This window comes from Osmia lignaria, chromosome 16 (genome assembly GCF_051020975.1).
Source record: "Osmia lignaria lignaria isolate PbOS001 chromosome 16, iyOsmLign1, whole genome shotgun sequence".
NCBI lineage: Eukaryota > Metazoa > Arthropoda > Insecta > Hymenoptera > Megachilidae > Osmia > Osmia lignaria.
The window spans coordinates 457,914-477,491 of NC_135047.1; the positions used below are offsets into that span (position 1 = coordinate 457,914).

General features: G+C 36.7%; 2 protein-coding genes across 2 annotated transcripts; one reads left to right on the forward strand and one right to left on the reverse strand.

The window, feature by feature from the left end:
* The first annotated feature begins 13,226 nt into the window (after positions 1–13,226).
* On the forward strand, positions 13,227–14,033 carry LOC117602916 (uncharacterized). The gene has a single exon (XM_034321478.2). The coding sequence runs from the start codon at positions 13,227–13,229 to the stop codon at positions 14,031–14,033; it is 807 nt and encodes a 268-aa protein (XP_034177369.2).
* Positions 14,034–18,771: 4,738 nt separating this feature from the next.
* LOC143306154 (uncharacterized) lies at positions 18,772–19,578 on the reverse strand. Its single transcript, XM_076692939.1, has one exon. It carries the CDS (start codon positions 19,576–19,578, stop codon positions 18,772–18,774), a length of 807 nt encoding a protein of 268 aa, XP_076549054.1.

Consider the following 19,578-nt stretch of genomic DNA (forward strand, 5'->3'; position numbering starts at 1 on the left):
ACGAAAGCGAACGTCGCGAACGTTCGACCGCCGTTCGAAATCAAGGGTCGTGTAAAGCAATAAATACCATTGTATATAAAATTCCAAGAAACTGCCTGGCAAAGGACCTAACGGCAAAGGTTATAGCAGGATAGGATGGTCAAAAGTGCCCCTGAGCCGAATTTGTTTCGCAATGCACCATTCGATAGCATATCCCAAAAAACCATGATACACCAAGTTTCAACCCTGTTCTTCAACCGGGAGGGTAGTTACAGGGTAAGAAAGAAAAAGTAGTTTTTGCCATATTTTCCCTATTTAATGGCATTCAAAAAATCTGAAAAAATTCTAGAATATTCTAGCCATGTTTCTTTATGATTGTGAATTTTCTCAGATTTTTCGGTTGCAAATCCTAGGCGTGAAAAAACAGAAACGCAAAAAAAAGTCGAAAAATTGAGATTTCGGGTAGAAGCTTTCGAGACACTAGATTTTTACTTTCACAGTAGTTAGATATTAGCATGACTGGTGTCCTCAATTTTTTTCAGGTTTTTCATTCTGGTGCGTCAAACCGAAAAAAATCAAAAACCGATATTTTTGACATATTTCGTGCGATAACATGAGAAATACTTCCAATTCTTACATTTCCTTTACACACTTAGTGCATTATGTGATTTCTAACATTTTTGCACTGGATGCAGTCAAATCTAAATGGAGAGAGTGAAGTTATTGTAAATAATTGAAAATTACGCACCTTATCCTCTAAAATATTAGAAACTTTTTCAACGTCGCAGGTGGGTAAATTGCTAAGGTGTCCGACTGTGGAATCGCTGGAAACTTTTTTGTCACGAGTCCGCGCCCCATGAATGTACAATTTTACTTTTTTTCATAAAACAATTTTTTTTTTAAATTATTGATGGATGTTGCGCTTCAGCCATCTTCACTTTATCTAGTTGCGCCTTTGAATCTGGTGGGACGCCGAACGGTGCTGCCGTTGGCGGTCTCTGTTGGGGCCGGCTGTGGGCATAGTTACTTTTGCGTTCAGTATGTAGAATGGTCTGCCATGTTAACAAAAGCGGCGTCATGATAAAAGCTCCAGGAACGGCGAAGTTATTACTTTATTATATTATCCTATTATAAGTTAACTATGTACCAGTTTTGACTTTTCATTACTTATATTCACTTATGTTTATTTCTAAATATATTAAGATTTTATCAATTATTAATTACTTAAGAATACACAATAATCATTTAATAACGTATGAAAATAATTTTGAAATATTTTATTATTAAGTATACATAAAAATAAGTGGTGCACTACCGACTCTTTGGCTATATGTACAATTAAGGTAAAATATACATATATTGCTTTCAATATCCATCATAAACCAACAACCACGCGGCTTTTCAATTAACAAAATATTGGGAGCTATCCGTAATTAGAACAATACGTAATCAGAAAATCGGTAGTGCACCACTTATTTTTATGTAAAATATTTCAAAATTATTTTCATACGTTATTAAATCATTATTGTGTATTCTTAAGTAATTAATAATTAAAAGAAAAAATTGTTTTATGAAAAAAAGTAAAATTGTACATTCATGGGGTGCGAACTCGAGACAAAAAAGTTTCCAGCGGTTCCAAAGTCGGACACTTTCCGATTTACCCATATGCGACGTTGAAAAATTTTCTAATATTTTAGAGGATAAAGTGCATAATTTTCAATTATTTACAATAACTTCACTCTCTCCATTTAGATTATACTGCATCCAGTACAAAAATGTTAGAAATCACATAATGCACTAAGTGTGTAAAGGAAATGTAAAAATTGAAAGTATTTCTCATGTTATCGTACGAAATATGTCGAAAATATCAGTTTTTGATTTTGTTCGGTTTGACGCACCAGAATGAAAAATCTGAAAAAAATTGAGGACACCAGTCATGCTAATATCTAACTACTGTAAAAGTAAAAATCTAGTGCCTCGAAAGCTTCTACCCGAAATCTCAATTTTTCGACTTTTTTTTGCGTTTCTGATTTTTCACACCTAGGATTTGCAACCGAAAAATCTGAGAAAATTCACAATCATAAAGAAACATAGGTAGAATATTCTAGAATTTTTTCAGATTTTTTGAATGCCATTAAATAGGGAAAATATGGCAAAAACTAATTTTTCTTTCTTACCTTGTAACTACCCTCCCGGTTGAGCTACAGGGTTGAAACTTGGTGTATCATGGTTTTTTGGGATATGCTATCGAATGGTGCATTGCGAAGCAAATTCGGCTCAAGGGCACTTTTGACCATCTTATCCTGCTATATCCTTTAGTAAATTTCCTTTCGAATTCAATATTGTTATTTTCGAATTTTTGTTATTTACTGATTCATTCAATTTCTTTTCTGATTAAACCAGTTTCATTTACCTAAACAGTGTCATATTCATTTTCAAACGCATACCTTCACCAAAGAGGAGGTATAATAAGAGGCGACACTCCCGGCGGCACCTTTGATGTCGAGGTTTTGCTGTCCCTTTAAATGGGTTGTATCAAGGAGCGGGAAGTTTGAATGAGTTGGATGTAATACTCTTTATAACTAGAAACTTTTTTGTGTCGTCATTTTTCTGTATATTATTAATCGAAGTATTTATATTAATTTTACATAATTGAAAAGTGGGAAAGTAAAAAATATAATAAAATGATAGTATTAGACAATATATTTGAACCTAAATTACACAATTATACAATAAGATTTGGGAAGGTTCTCGAAAATATATTTGAACATAAATTACACAATTATACAATAAGATTTGGGAAGGTTCTCGAAAATATATTTAAACATACATTATACAATTATACAATGGTATGAGGGAAGGTTTTCGGATAATATATTTCAACATAAATTACACAATTATACAATAGTAGGAGGGAAGGTTTCGGATAATATATTTCAAGATATTACAATATTTACAAATTTAATACAATATGAAGTTTCCTATCTTTTCTAATGCAAGTTTTAAAATCCCTATTGCTGTATTTAAGAGTATAATAAATTCTTAATCTAATAAACAACTTTAATAAATATTATAAAGGAAAATTGTCGCAAGGGTGAATAAAAGCAGTAACATTTCTACATAAATCATACATATTTTTCCCTACATGGGTGCGAGGTAAAATAGAATGTGCGTTTGAAAAAAAGATGTTTTCTAAAGTAAATAAATAATTGTAAAAAGATTCTTCTGGATTTCTTAGTGCACCATAAAAATTATGTTCCGTATTATAAGCTTTAAAATGTGTAAATAAATTGCTCTCATCTAATTCATTACTATTGGCAAAGGTGGTGCATATTGGACAACTGCGAATTTTCAAGCATTTGTTCAATAAGTAGCCGGCAAAGTATTTAAAGGCATTCTGCTCAGGCAATGTTTGCTGCTGGTAATCACAATACTCATCACGGAACAACTCACGAGTAGCTGGTGTAATTGATAATGCAAGTGTCTGTTCTGATAATTTTGTAGAGTTACTAAGTATACTGTCGAAATTATTATTACAATTCATAAAATTTGAATGAAAATAATCAGCTAAAAATAGTTTTTTAAAGGCCCTTCCAAATTGTATTGCTGTGGGATTTACGGCATTCCCATTTTGTTGTCTAATACTACCAAAAAAGTTTTCTAAGCAATCTTGATTCAATCGTCTGGTTAGTATAAAATTAAAATTTGCATTCTGCAACCGCGTCCAAATATTCATCAAAGAGTTTATTGTAATTTTCCAGCCTTTAATGCATTTTATATATGCTGTTATATTTCTATTGTTTTTCCCGATCACTGTTAAATCTGTTAAAAATTGTAAAGCACTATTTAAAAAATCTATATAATCTACTTGGCTACTGAATGCTCTACGAAATATTTTTGTTGATGTTAAATTAGAAGAATTAAACATATCAAACAATGTGTCAAAAAATGATATAAATTCAATCGTCCCAACTGCTTACGTGGGTAAACATCCCAGTGTTAAATATGTTTCTAATCCAGCTGCAACAGTCGAACTCAAAACCTGAGTTGCATATTTGACCCTCATCTTTTCAAAATTAGTTGGATATATGTGACTATTTGTTAATTTAGGAGCTAATCTGTTATTTAATAATTTATCTTTATTATAAAAGTGTTCTATATAAGACCATGAGGTCTTTTTGTTTGCCCAGTGAAATTCGTACTTTAACATATTATTTCGGATATATTTCATTAAATGTGGAGGATCAAAAATATAAAATAATTCCAAACCCCCTAATAAAATTTTACTATTATTTTCAGTGACGCCTAAAATATGACTAAGTTCTACAAAATTCGATCCCATATCTGTTACCAGGCTAATTACTTGTAACCCAATTTCATTTAATTTGTGAATAAAATTGTCTAAATGTGTCTTTTCAAAATGCAAAATTCTGTGCATTTATACAAGATGAGGTAAATATGTACCCTAACGGTTGATTCCACCTTCTTTCATGCCTCTAGCCATTATGACAGTAACATAGTTTGCCGGACTACTACTTCGCAAAATGCCGTCGTCTTCAAATCCGATAATTAAATCGTAACCGTAATCGTAATATACGTTACACTTAAGTGACATTTCGTCAACACATATTGAACAATATTTATCTGATTCATGCATGTTCTCTACTTTTAATTTTAGAATAGCAAATAAGTTATTATTAAAACCTGCAGAAAATTGCACTTTTTCTAAATACCTCTGTAACACCCTCGTCGACGGAAGAGCAAATGTGGCCTGCAACTGCCGATAACATTTTGGCCCAACAAAATACAATGATATCGCGAACTTTTTAAAATCTTCCGTATAACGCCTACCGTGAACATTTCTATTATTTTGAATAACTTGCATATTAACAAAATTAATTATTTTGGGGGATAAAAATTTTTTGCATAAACCCTGAAACGTATTTAAACTAGACTGATTATTTCGAGGTTCTAACACTTCCGCTTTTAGCTCCAAATTCTCACGTTCTAAATTAGAAATTTCATTCTCAAGTTTACGCTTCCTTGGTGTCCCTGCAGATCTCGATGCTGGCGCCTGAACACTTGCATCAAAGCCGATTGATGTAATGTTTCCCTGATGAGATGGACCTGAAATTGCTAAAGAACAAACATATAAGATCAAAAATATTTATTCCCATTTATCTAAATTATTTGTTCTTATGTATTTATATATTAAACACTTATTATGTACTTAAATGTATTTTTACCTGCTATGTCTACGACACGAATTTTTGCTGGAGGCTGAAAATCAGGATTATTACCGTTCTCTTCTTGAATATTTGTATCTGATATGAAAATAGGAGATCAATATATTACTCAATTACTCAATCTGCTTTGTAACTGCTGTTGGTAATAACCTGGACTTGGAAGGACCCATGTACATTCTATTTTCGAAATGGTTAGTACATACTCTGCGGGTCTTGTGGTAGTGTTGATATTCCGAAGATGGAAGATCTTCTCTACCACATGCCTGAAGCCAGAGCTTGCATCTAAAGAACATAATGATATAAATATATACAGGGTGTTCAGAGATTTACTAGCCAGCGTTTTTCTCGTAAATGATTGATATGTGAAAAAAATGAAAGAGGAAAAAGTGTTGGCTGCAGTTTAGAATATGGGACACGACCCCTGGGGGCGTGATCTATATTTTTTTGTAGCTTATCACATAAGGTGTCCATATATGTGGTTCATAAGTGCCACACATTTTTTTTAAAGTGTCACAATACTTTTTCTTTAAAAGTAAAATTCCAGCCCTTTTTCTTATGCCCTGCTTAAGAGGGGAGCGCCTCCTATTGTAAACAATAGAGGGGATCATGGGGGACATAGTGATGGTGGCTTCACTTGTAAGAGGCGTTGGAGGGGGAAAAAAGGTGTTTACGTTTACAAGATAGTTATGAGGCGATTAAACATCTTCATAAGTAAATACTATCTTTGAGGAAGCTGAAGATTCAAACGCGTGGGCAGGGGAGGGGCGCTGCACCCCCACCCCATAGGATATACCCTAATCTAACCCAATTATCCTTGTGAACAATTGTAGAAGGACATCAAAACTGTGTAAAAAAGAAGGAAAGTTGTGAGAAAATTGTAAGAAAGGTTGCTTATTATGTTTAAAAAAAAATCAATGCTTCATTCACAAATTTTGAATGTTCTGATCATTTACCTCCCCATAACTTCCGACTCCCACACCTCTTACAAGTGAAACCACCACCACTGTGCCCCCATGACCCCCTCTATTGTTTACAATAGGAAGCGCCCCCCTCTTAAGCAGGGCACATGAGAAAGGGCTGGAATTTTACATTTTTAAAAAAAGTATTGTGTCATTTTAAAAGAGATTTGTGGCACTTATGAACCACATATATGAACACCTTATGTGATAAGCTACAAAAAGATATAGGACACACCCCTGCGGGGCATGTCCCATATTCTAAACTTGTGCCAAAGTGTTAGTGTTTTTTATAATCAACGTAACAAAGTATATACATTTTTCCTATTTACACTATTCTTTGAGAAATGAAAATGACCTTCAGTTTTTTAAATGGAATGGTATATATTTTTTTATATCATATGAAAGCGCGTATTGAAACGAATTCAACGATGTATCATATTATGACCTTGAGACCCACTCACTCAGAGTCAAGAACAAAAGAAATATTTCGAATATTTCGTATTACTGTACTTACCGGTATTTCTTATTGATATGTTTACATTTCATGTTCAATGTGACTTCCATTAGCTAGGATACACTTTTGTGCTCTGTACAATACACTTTTGGTGATTTCTTCTATTGTTGGTTGAGGTATTGATGCACATGCGTCTGTTATCTTTTGCTTTAAATCGTTGATATTTTCCGTGTTGTATCATAAACGATATTTTTAACAGTACCACATAAAAAAAAATCCAAAGGTGACAAATCTGGGGATCTTGGTGGCCATTTCACAGATCCGTACGTTCCAATCCATTTGTTTGGAAACATGTTGTTTAAGAAATTTGACACTGCTCTACAATTATGAGGTGGGGCACCATCTTGTTGAAAATAAAAGTCTTTAACAATGGATAATGGTAATGCTTCCCAGTAAGTTCGAAAATGTGTATCCAAAAATTCTAAAAATCTGGCACCATTCAGTGTCCCACTATAAAAATAAGGTCCCAAGAGTACATTATTAATCATACCACACCAGAAACTGTACTTGAAAATTTGTTTCTCTTTTTCGTTTTGGATTTTCAGCACTCCAGACACGAGTATTATGATGGTTAGGCAGCATATTATTATCAAAACTTGATTCATCAGTCCAAAGTATTTTTTTGTAGAAACTACAGTCGTTTCTATCATTCGTAAGTAGCCAATTACAAAATTCTGCGCGTCGTGGTAAATCACTTTCTCTTAGTCCCTGTACCATATGGTATTTGAATGGTTTGTAACCGTGTAATTTTAAAATTTTGTGGGTTGAACCAATAGAAATATCACAAGCGGTAGCTACTTTTCGTATTGATGTTGATGGATTTTCTTCAAAATGCAATAAAATTTCTAACTTTTTTTCTTCGAACAAAGTTTCCCGATAATGATGTTTCTTATTTTCTACGGAACCCGTTTCACCTAAACGTTTCGCCACCAAAACAAATTGATTTTCATTTGGTATCACTCTGTTTGGAAATTCTTCTTGGTATTTTAATTTGCAACGTCTTTTATTTTTATCGCACTCATAATAAATACGCACCATATCTATCTTCTCTTCTCTCGAATAACGATACATCGCACTAAATATCAGCAAACGCTCTGTGAAATAATGCTCAAATAATTCTGCACACCTTGTAATAGAAGTAAACACTAACACAGACTTAATCATAACATAAAACCACCAAAAGTGCTTTCTAGATAATGGAAGTCACATTGAACATGAAATGTAAACATATGAATAAGAAATACCGGTAAGTACAGTAACACGAAATATTTGAAATATTTCTTTAGTTCTTGACTCTGAGTGGGTCTCAAGGTCATAATATGATACATCGTTGAATTCGTTTCGATACGCGCTTTCATATGATATAAAAAAATATATACCATTCCATTTAAAAAACTGAAGGTCATTTTCATTTCTCAAAAAATAGTGTAAATAGGAAAAATGTATATACTTTGTTACGTTGATTATAAAAAATACTAACACTTTTTCCTCTTTCATTTTTTTCACACATCAATCATTTACGAGAAAAACGCTGGCTAGTAAATCTCTGAACACCCTGTATACTTGAAGCATGTTATTGTTCCAAGATTTATGTTTCTATAGTACTTAAGTTCTTATGTTGTTACACACATATAACTTTATAATACTTACAAGTCTCCATTCTTAGGAAATCTAAAAAAATGTACTCCTTTCCCTCCTCGATTGAATCTTGCTGTACAATTTTTGTAAGAGCATGAAACTCCACCTCGTTTTGAAGCACTCATGTTGTTATTTAAAAAATGCTGCAAACAAAAAACAGAAAGCAGAAACCAGAAAATAGAAAATAGAAAGCACAAAGCAGAAAACACACAGCGAAAAGTAAAAAACAGAAAACATACAGTAGAAAGTAAAAAACAGAAAACACACAGTAGAAAGTAAAGAACAGAAAACACACAGCAGAAAGTAGAAAACGGAACAAAATTGCAGAACAAGGAACGATATCTGATAAATATACAAACCACACGGTTGTATGTTTCCAACAGAAATGTCCAACCCACAGTGCACTCCGTACCTACCTGGTACCTGCCAGGTAAGTACGGAAATTCCCGGTTTATGACGGTCTGAAATGCCATAAACTCTTGCTTTTTGGAGCATTCTGACAAAGAAGTTTCCACAATATAGGCTATGTACGTAAATCCACAGTACAAACTTGTCGCGCGCTCACGATTGTTCATGGTCAAAACCGAAGATTGCCGAATGGACCTTTAAATGGGTTGTATCACTTTATCTCACTCTACAAGTAGTTTCTCTCTCAGAGTGTCGCCTCTTATTATACCTATGTATACGTAAACCAGTGCTACAGCACTTACCGCCTCAAGCACATTCAACAAGTTTACAGTTGACATGTTGCTGTTACTTACGAAATGAGCAACCGGTTGCTTCCAATTATAAAATAAACCGCGAACCATGAAAACTAAGGCTTGCGTGCCTGGTTTCATCTCAGATCCAAAGGCACCATGATCTTAGAAGCCTTCAATTTTTTGTTTTTTTTGAATGAAAATCAAAGAACTTCTTTATCGTCATTTCGTCGAACAGTAACACGCAATTTTGTTCTGAATCATCCATCCACGATACCTTTTTACGTAACTATGTAAAAAAGGTCGTACAAATGCCTGGCCACATTTCGATGCTTCCAAACCTTCTACTAATTGTCCTAGGAGATGGTAAATTGAAACCGAAATTGTCACGAAGTTTTCGGAATGAACTCGGTGACGAATAATGCATCGATAAACAAATCTGTTGCTCGTCCGCAGAAAATACAGGATGCGGATACAATTGCATTAACATAAACGTCTTTACTTTGTTCGAAACTTTGTCCTTTATGTTTCGATCGAAATCTGACTCCGTCATTTTGTACGACTCTAATTTACGTTTTAATACTAATATTTGTTTATTTTTGCTCGCTAGCAGTTTACGCAATTTCTGCGTTGCTAATTTGAGCTGATTAATTTGTTTTTGCTTTCTTGTAGAAAGCAATTCGTGTGAATACTTACGACTGTTACGCGTAGGCGCAGGCTGTTCATTATTTTCACGCAAATCATATAATACCGGTACGGCATCCTTCTTCAATTTTTTATCCGACTTCGAGAAGGAGGAGGATACTCAATTCGATCAGTATATTTTTTTTCTTTTTCTTTCTTTTTTTTCTGGCTTTGTCCGCCGATTACTCCGAGATGGATGGAACGAAACCTTTTGCATTTTTTCATTGCCAAGAATTATTATTGCAAAAAACAGAAAGTTTCTTATCTCAACATAGGTTGATTTCAATGACCCTTTAATATGTTGTCGGGGGCATGATACTGAAGAACTTTTTTATTATGCATAATCAACTGAAAGCTTTAGTTTCCGAGATATTCGTGAAAAACTATTGTTACTACTACATTGAATTCTACGTATGCCTACGTGTATTCTACCGCCTACTCTGGCGGTGTATGGATCAGAATGCAATCGCCTGTCTCTACTGTTTCTATACACATATCGCGTCGACCAAAAACCAGTATACAGGTAAGTCCCGATTAATGCTAGTTCACATAGTGCGATATTCGGTTTAGTGCAAATTTTAAAATGATACCAGGTTGCATTTAATGCGAACAAAAATTCAGTTAATGCGAGGTTTGCGAGGCTTTTTTCGATTCAGACATGGATCGAAGCATGCAAGTTAACAAAGACTGGGATAAAATACTGCGGGTTTACCATCACATATATGGAGATATGAAAAAGCAGAAGAAAGTGCAATCAACACTGTTAAAGTACTAAACATGTTTATGCAATTATAATTTAATAATATACGTATGAAAAGTATATTTCAAAATTTTAATCGTATATTTTCTTTAACTAAGAACCAATTCCTATATTCCAAATATTCGAATAGTACGAATTCAAATAATGCGAACAATTCCTGGGATTTATTATTCGCACTAATCGAGACCTATCTGTACATATATATATATATTTTTTTTAATGTTCTTTATTAAATGTTCCTAATTGTATTCTGACAGTTACTTACATTTGTTTTACCAGGTATATTGAGAGGGAGCGTATGGATTTCGACTCATTAGCCGATAATCACTAGAGTGGGTTATTTCTGTTATAACTAGGGTAGAAAAAGGAAAAAGAAAAAGAAAAGAAAATAGAAGAAATGAGAGCGAGGGTAGAGGGAAAAGTAATTGTGATGAAAGTTAATTGACTATTTGTTAATTGTTTGGCGTAAGCAGGCCCACTGGGTGTTTCCTTTTCAGTCTTCTATGTAGGCTTGAATAGCAGTTGTTGGCGAGCTAATTTTGGTGGGCTTTTATTCTTTGCAAGTGAGCTTCTGAATATTTCCTTATTTCCTCCTCCACAGTAGGGATGTTTAGTAATTTTCTCATGTCATCATTCTTTACATCTACCATGGTGCGTTTATGGTATTATTTAGGATGATCGATTGCATGTTTTCTATTTTTTTCCTGTGGGATTTGGCAGCCATTCCCCAGATTTGAATTCCATATGTCCAGATGGGTTTGATGATTGATTTATAGATTTGTAGTTTACTGAGTGTATTCAATTTGGAGTTTTTATTTATAAGCCAATGCATGGATTTTTTGATAGTCCTTATGTGCTTGATTTTTTTCTGAACATGTACCTTCCAGTTTAATTTATTGTCTAGGTGCAGACCAAGGTATTTGACTACTTTGGTTTGTGGTAATTCTGTATTGTGTATATAAATTTTGGGAGATGGTTTTTTATTAAGAGTGAAGGTGATGTGTGTGCATTTCGTTGAATTGATTGTAATTTTATTGTCAGCGGTCCAGACTTCGATTTGATTTAGATGGTTTTGTAGGTTTAATGTTGCAAATTCTATATTTTTGTGTATGGATAAAATAGCAGTGTCGTCCGCGAATGTAAATAATTGGGGGTAAGGAGAGGTTGGCATGTCCGCCGGTTATATGGAATATAATATAGGTCCCAACACACTTCCCTGCGGTACGCCAGCATGGATCTCCTTTAGGGTGGATGTTACGCTTTTCAGCCGGACATAGAAATACCTATTTGAGAGATAAGAGGTAATAATTAAAAATAAGTTGTTCGATAACGTTGCTTTTAATTTATTTAAAAGTTCCTCGTGCCAAACTTTGTCGAAACCTTTTTCCACGTCCAGGAAAGCTGCGGTACAATATTTACCTTCCTCCATAGAACCGATTATACTATTTACCATTCTGTGAATTTGTTCGATTGTATTGTGATTTCTTCTGAACCCGAATTGATAGTCTGGAATCAATCTTTTGTCATTGATTTCTTTCATTATTCTGTTGTGAATAGTTTTCTCTATTACTTTGGAGATTATCGGAAGGAGTGATATGGATCTGTGGGAGGATAGCATTTTTGGGTCTTTACCAGGTTTTTGCAGTGGTATAATTTCTGCATATTTCCAGATTTGTAGGAAATATCCCAATCTGAAGATGGCATTAGTCAAGATTGTTATATATCTTAGTGCTTTAGCTGGCAGTTCCAGACAAATGACAATCAAATAGTGACATGCGCAGAAACGACATTACTTTCCGGTCCCCCTAATATTTCTTTATACAAAACAGTGCTCTCGTGCGTTTTTCTCACACCTTGTTCACATCCATATCCTGGTCTAACAATAATAATAAGTTTAATGTCAACGAACCGTGGGTATTATATAAAATGTCTGGGCCATTTGTGAAATACCTGTCCATTTTATATACATTCCCGCAAAAAATTTGTAATCTACACAATGTCCGGTCATTTTACAAAATGCCCACGTTGAATAAGAGATATTTCTACGATGATCCCACTTGCAAACATTTATGGTATTCGTTATTGTTAATAACTATTGTTGTTGTAATTATCCAATAAGAACGGTAAATCACCTTACGGCATCCTACAAATACTGCTCGTTCCATTAAAAAGTGTGAAATAAAATAATTTTTAACAAAAAAAATCCGACTTCGAAATGCACTAAAAAGTGTAAAATAATTTATATTTCATTTATACCAGTATTCCACAGCTATTAATAAAATCTTCTTAATCGTTAAATAGGATACTAACTAATTTCAACATTTTCGGAGGCGGCGCAAAATTAAAAATACCCGAATATACGATTCTGCCAATAACGATTTGATTGCGGTATGGCAAACTTGGTAATTAATAAGTCGTAAGAAAACAAATTCGAAACGTTATAGATACGGCAGAAAACATTTGTAATTGTAACGATTGTATCAGAAGTTGGTAGCACTTCTGATGTATGTATGTATGGACATGTTGTGGCGACCGTCTAGAGTCCCTAGAATTAGGTTGGCAGCGCTCGAGGCGCCACCTGAAGTAGTAGGATTAACGTGCCGGTAACGACGCCAGAGAGATCGGTAGACGCTAGAGACTTTGTAAGCACGCGGTGGTGTATTTCAATAAATATATTATATATTTAATCCAACAATTGCTGACCCCGACGTGATCGGTGAAGAAAAAAATAAAAAAGAAAAGAAAAAGATGAGTCTGGGAACCTCGCAGACGCCGGAAGAAAATGCTGCAGTAAGCGTAAAGGTACCCTCCTTCTGGGTAGAGGAACCCGAAATGTGGTTCGGCCAGTTGGAGGGCCAATTTCAAATTGCTGGCATCACTCAGGACAATACAAAATTCGCGTACGTCATTGGAAATCTCGAGGGAAAATACGCGAAAGAGGTGGCGGATATAATTACGCGCCCCCCTGACACAGGTAAATATGAAGCCATCAAAAGACAGTTGGTTCTTAGGCTGTCTCAGTCTGAAGACAGGAAGCTGAAGCAATTCCTGGAGTGTGAAGACCTGGGAGACAGAACACCTAGCCAGTTCCTCAGACATTTGAAAAGCCTCGCCGGGGATCAGATTCCTGAAAAACTACTAAAAAGCATATGGCGCAGTAGGTTGCCGCCAACGGTACAAAGCATCATGGCGACGCAGGATAAAACATCGTTGGAGGATGCATCCGTGCTAGCGGATAAAATTTACGAGCTAGCATCGCATGGCACAATGGCAGCGGTAGACCGGCCACCACCAATCAGCGACCTTGAGCGGAAGGTCGACGAATTAACGCAGTTGGTGGAAGAAATGACCCGAACTTCGCGGCCGCCATGGCGTGGCGGCAGACGCAGTAAATCGCGCGATCGCAGCGCCAGCAGGGGAGGTTTTTCTTCACGGCAAACGGCCGGACGAACCAGCGTGCCAAAAAGAAAGTTCGACGACTGCTGGTATCACTACAAGTTCGGCGATAAGGCTCACAAATGTATCCCGACATGTAAGTATTCGCCGGGTAACTAACCGGTCGTGCCGATGTGGCGGCAATCGGACCGACGGAAGCTTCCCGTCGTCTGTTTGTACAGGATGGGCGCACGAAAACGCCGTATTTAATTGACACGGGATCGGATGTAAGTGTATATCCCGCGAGTTGGTGTAATGGACGTCGCAAAAGCGGCGATTACACTCTATATGCTGCTAATGGCACTAAAATCCGGACGTACGGTGAGCTGCCCATGACATTGGATTTCGGTCTCCGAGTTTCAATGGGAACTAATTGTCGCTGATGTACCGAAGCCGATAATAGGTGCAGATTTCTTTGCCAAATACGGGCTTCTGGTAGATTTAAAGGGTGCTCAGTTGCAGTGATGCCAGAACCGTGGGACGTGGGACAAATTTTTACCCTCTCCACGACGTCCCACGACGTCCCACGACGTCCCAGTGATTCCCCTACCGCAGTTGTTTCATCTAACACAGGCGCGTTGTCCCACGTGTCCGTGTGAGCTCTGCGGGTTTGGCAGAGTTCGGCTGCTTTCGTCATTTCTACGTTATCGGCTCGATGCTCAAACCGCTAAAGCACGTGGCAGCAGCATCGACGAATCGACAAAATAATATAATTTCGTCCATGGCAATATGGTAGAAGTGAGAAACCAGGAGATTCAGTTCGAATCCCGATTCTACGGTTTCAGTTCTGATTCTTAATGCATTAACGTTTTTTTAATACATAAAAATACATTTTTAATACATTAATACTATGAAATACATTAACTTGGGAAGCAGTTAAAAGAAGGAGTTGAACTGCATCACAGCCGACTCTAGTACTAGCCGTGCTGAAGTAAAAATGGCAACACCGCGAGAGTCCGGTCTGAATATATCAACACCTACCCTACTCTATCTGCCTCCCGGACTCCCAGACTCTCAGCCAATCAACGTCGTCAGACTCCCGACACTCTCTGGACTTCACATAACCTCTTTGGTTTCGATCCAATCATTTCGCTTGTTTCAAGGTTTTTATTAACTTATATACACGTTTATCAATTCTTAAATGTTTCAATTTGATCCAAAGATGGTTTCATTTTGCTTCATACCTAAATTTTCTTGAAACCACTGTAAATATTTCAAATATCATGCTTCACAACACCAAACTACTGTGAGAGTACACAAAATATATATCACATTTATAACAATTTTATACTACCACATCACTTCTATTTGCCATAGTTGCAACGTTTATATATTGTTTATACATAATTAACACAAAATAGTGTATATTACTACAGCTTTTAATTAAAAAGGACGTTAATTACAATTCCGAGCACAGGACTCTGTTTTTGAAAATAGGACTCCCGATTGTCACGTGAGCGGTGTTGCCACGTTGTTCAGCATGGCTAGTACTAGAGTCGGCTGTGACTGCATCTTTCTTTGATATTTTTTTTAATATTTAAGTTTTATATATATACATATGTATGTACGTCCATATGATAAAAGTACGTGATACAGAAGTAATTTCTTCAATTAGATATTGTAAAATTTTCATTTAGCAAAAATGAAAAATAAAAATAGTTATGGTTAAATTAATATTGTCTCACTCAAATGTTTCTTTTCGTGCCCTTTAATTCTCGGACCTCTTTCTCTTTCGCTATTTGTCCTTTTCTACGCTCGCCAGCATTCAAGAACTCGCTCGAGCTATGTCGTTCTGCCAGCATCACATTTTCGTTACCTATTCATGGAATATTTGAGTGTAACGCAAAATCAAGGGAGTCCAGTATAATAACACATTCTATGCTGAAAGAATATACTAAGTTATCTGTCTAAAAAAATTTTAATAAATCTGACAACAGATTTATTTTCGGGCTGCTTTTCTTAAGTAATCAGCATTTTACCAGTCTCCTGTACGCATCGTGTGTAGCAGTTTGTAGCAAACTCAACACATTTTCGATATTATGTAGAATACACAACCGATCGAAAAATATTAAAAATGCAGGATATTTTGTGCCGTTTTTTATATGTCAAGGGCCATCGAAATGAAATAAATGACCAACAATGAATAATATAATAAAGGTGATCGCTGTTCATCTATTTCCTTTCTACGATGTAGTATAGGATTGCCTCGAAATAAGCAAGTGGCTCGAGACCTAACAGTTGCTTATTTCGAAGCAGAGACCACTTGCTTATTTCGAGGCAATCCTGTATTTCTTCCACAAGAGACAGTTTCCTAACAATTTACAGTACAGTAAAATCTGGATATGCATATGCAAGAGAGATTGGGATCCAAGCGAGGTGTCGAATCTCGGGTTACGCGCGACGCCAGCCAAGCGTGAACGCAGAAAGGGACAGGCAATGGAGGAGAGAGAGAGGTCCAATGATCAAAGGAAAGAGTCGAAACATATCGGTGTGACTAATACTAATTCAGTTATAAAACATTTTTATCTTTGACTTTTTTTAAATGAAATTTTTACTAGCGCATTGGCCAGATTTTTCTGATTAAAATGATACCAAACACGATATAGTTTGAATTGTAATTACTTGCTAAAATTGATGTTAAAAGTAGACGAAAAGTCAGAGAGATCGAATCAAAACATTGCATATGCATATCCAAGCGCGGTGTCGAAGTTTGATCGGACGTCTTGCATATACCCAGGTTTTACTGTACTGTAAATTGGTAGGAAACCGTCTCTTGTAGAAGAAATACATCGTAGAAAGGAAATAGATGAACAGCGATCACCTTTATTATATTATTCATTGTTGGTCATTTATTTCATTTCGATGGCCCTTGACATATAAAAAACGGCACAAAATATCCTGCATTTTTAATATTTTTCGATCGGTTGTGTATTCTACATAATATCGAAAATGTGTTGAGTTTGCTACAAACTGCTACACACGATGCGTACAGGAGACTGGTAAAATGCTGATTACTTAAGAAAAGCAGCCCGAAAATAAATCTGTTGTCAGATTTATTAAAATTTTTTTAGACAGATAACTTAGTATATTCTTTCAGCATAGAATGTGTTATTATACTGGACTCCCTTGATTTTGCGTTACACTCAAATATTCCATGAATAGGTAACGAAAATGTGATGCTGGCAGAACGACATAGCTCGAGCGAGTTCTTGAATGCTGGCGAGCGTAGAAAAGGACAAATAGCGAAAGAGAAAGAGGTCCGAGAATTAAAGGGCACGAAAAGAAACATTTGAGTGAGACAATATTAATTTAACCATAACTATTTTTATTTTTCATTTTTGCTAAATGAAAATTTTACAATATCTAATTGAAGAAATTACTTCTGTATCACGTACTTTTATCATATGGACGTACATACATATGTATATATATAAAACTTAAATATTAAAAAAAATATCAAAGAAAGATGCAGTCACAGCCGACTCTAGTACTAGCCATGCTGAACAACGTGGCAACACCGCTCACGTGACAATCGGGAGTCCTATTTTCAAAAACAGAGTCCTGTGCTCGGAATTGTAATTAACGTCCTTTTTAATTAAAAGCTGTAGTAATATACACTATTTTGTGTTAATTATGTATAAACAATATATAAACGTTGCAACTATGGCAAATAGAAGTGATGTGGTAGTATAAAATTGTTATAAATGTGATATATATTTTGTGTACTCTCACAGTAGTTTGGTGTTGTGAAGCATGATATTTGAAATATTTACAGTGGTTTCAAGAAAATTTAGGTATGAAGCAAAATGAAACCATCTTTGGATCAAATTGAAACATTTAAGAATTGATAAACGTGTATATAAGTTAATAAAAACCTTGAAACAAGCGAAATGATTGGATCGAAACCAAAGAGGTTATGTGAAGTCCAGAGAGTGTCGGGAGTCTGACGACGTTGATTGGCTGAGAGTCTGGGAGTCCGGGAGGCAGATAGAGTAGGGTAGGTGTTGATATATTCAGACCGGACTCTCGCGGTGTTGCCATTTTTACTTCAGCACGGCTAGTACTAGAGTCGGCTGTGATGCAGTTCAACTCCTTCTTTTAACTGCTTCCCAAGTTAATGTATTTCATAGTATTAATGTATTAAAAATGTATTTTTATGTATTAAAAAAACGTTAATGCATTAAGAATCAGAACTGAAACCGTAGAATCGGGATTCGAACTGAATCTCCTGGTTTCTCACTTCTACCATATTGCCATGGACGAAATTATATTATTTTGTCGATTCGTCGATGCTGCTGCCACGTGCTTTAGCGGTTTGAGCATCGAGCCGATAACGTAGAAATGACGAAAGCAGCCGAACTCTGCCAAACCCGCAGAGCTCACACGGACACGTGGGACAACGCGCTTGTGTTAGATGAAACAACTGCGGTAGGGGAATCACTGGGACGTCGTGGGACGTCGTGGGACGTCGTGGAGAGGGTAAAAATTTGTCCCACGTCCCACGGTTCTGGCATCACTGCAACTGAGCACCCTTTAAATCTACCAGAAGCCCGTATTTGGCAAGGAAATCTGCACCTATTATCGGCTTCGGTACATCAGCGACAATTAGTTCCCATTGAAACTCGGAGACCGAAATCCAATGTCATGGGCAGCTCACCGTACGTCCGGATTTTAGTGCCATTAGCAGCATATAGAGTGTAATCGCCGCTTTTGCGACGTCCATTACACCAACTCGCGGGATATACACTTACATCCGATCCCGTGTCAATTAAATACGGCGTTTTCGTGCGCCCATCCTGTACAAACAGACGACGGGAAGCTTCCGTCGGTCCGATTGCCGCCACATCGGCACGACCGGTTAGTTACCCGGCGAATACTTACATGGCGGGATACATTTGTGAGCCTTATCGCCGAACTTGTAGTGATACCAGCAGTCGTCGAACTTTCTTTTTGGCACGCTGGTTCGTCCGGCCGTTTGCCGTGAAGAAAAACCTCCCCTGCTGGCGCTGCGATCGCGCGATTTACTGCGTCTGCCGCCACGCCATGGCGGCCGCGAAGTTCGGGTCATTTCTTCCACCAACTGCGTTAATTCGTCGACCTTCCGCTCAAGGTCGCTGATTGGTGGTGGCCGGTCTACCGCTGCCATTGTGCCATGCGATGCTAGCTCGTAAATTTTATCCGCTAGCACGGATGCATCCTCCAACGATGTTTTATCCTGCGTCGCCATGATGCTTTGTACCGTTGGCGGCAACCTACTGCGCCATATGCTTTTTAGTAGTTTTTCAGGAATCTGATCCCCGGCGAGGCTTTTCAAATGTCTGAGGAACTGGCTAGGTGTTCTGTCTCCCAGGTCTTCACACTCCAGGAATTGCTTCAGCTTCCTGTCTTCAGACTGAGACAGCCTAAGAACCAACTGTCTTTTGATGGCTTCATATTTACCTGTGTCAGGGGGGCGCGTAATTATATCCGCCACCTCTTTCGCGTATTTTCCCTCGAGATTTCCAATGACGTACGCGAATTTTGTATTGTCCTGAGTGATGCCAGCAATTTGAAATTGGCCCTCCAACTGGCCGAACCACATTTCGGGTTCCTCTACCCAGAAGGAGGGTACCTTTACGCTTACTGCAGCATTTTCTTCCGGCGTCTGCGAGGTTCCCAGACTCAT

What these genes read in the sequence shown, in the direction of transcription:
- LOC117602916 (XM_034321478.2), top strand. Translation starts at nt 13,227, where the DNA reads ATGAGTCTGGGAACCTCGCAGACGCCGGAAGAAAATGCTGCAGTAAGC.
- LOC143306154 (XM_076692939.1), bottom strand. Translation starts at nt 19,578, where the DNA reads ATGAGTCTGGGAACCTCGCAGACGCCGGAAGAAAATGCTGCAGTAAGC.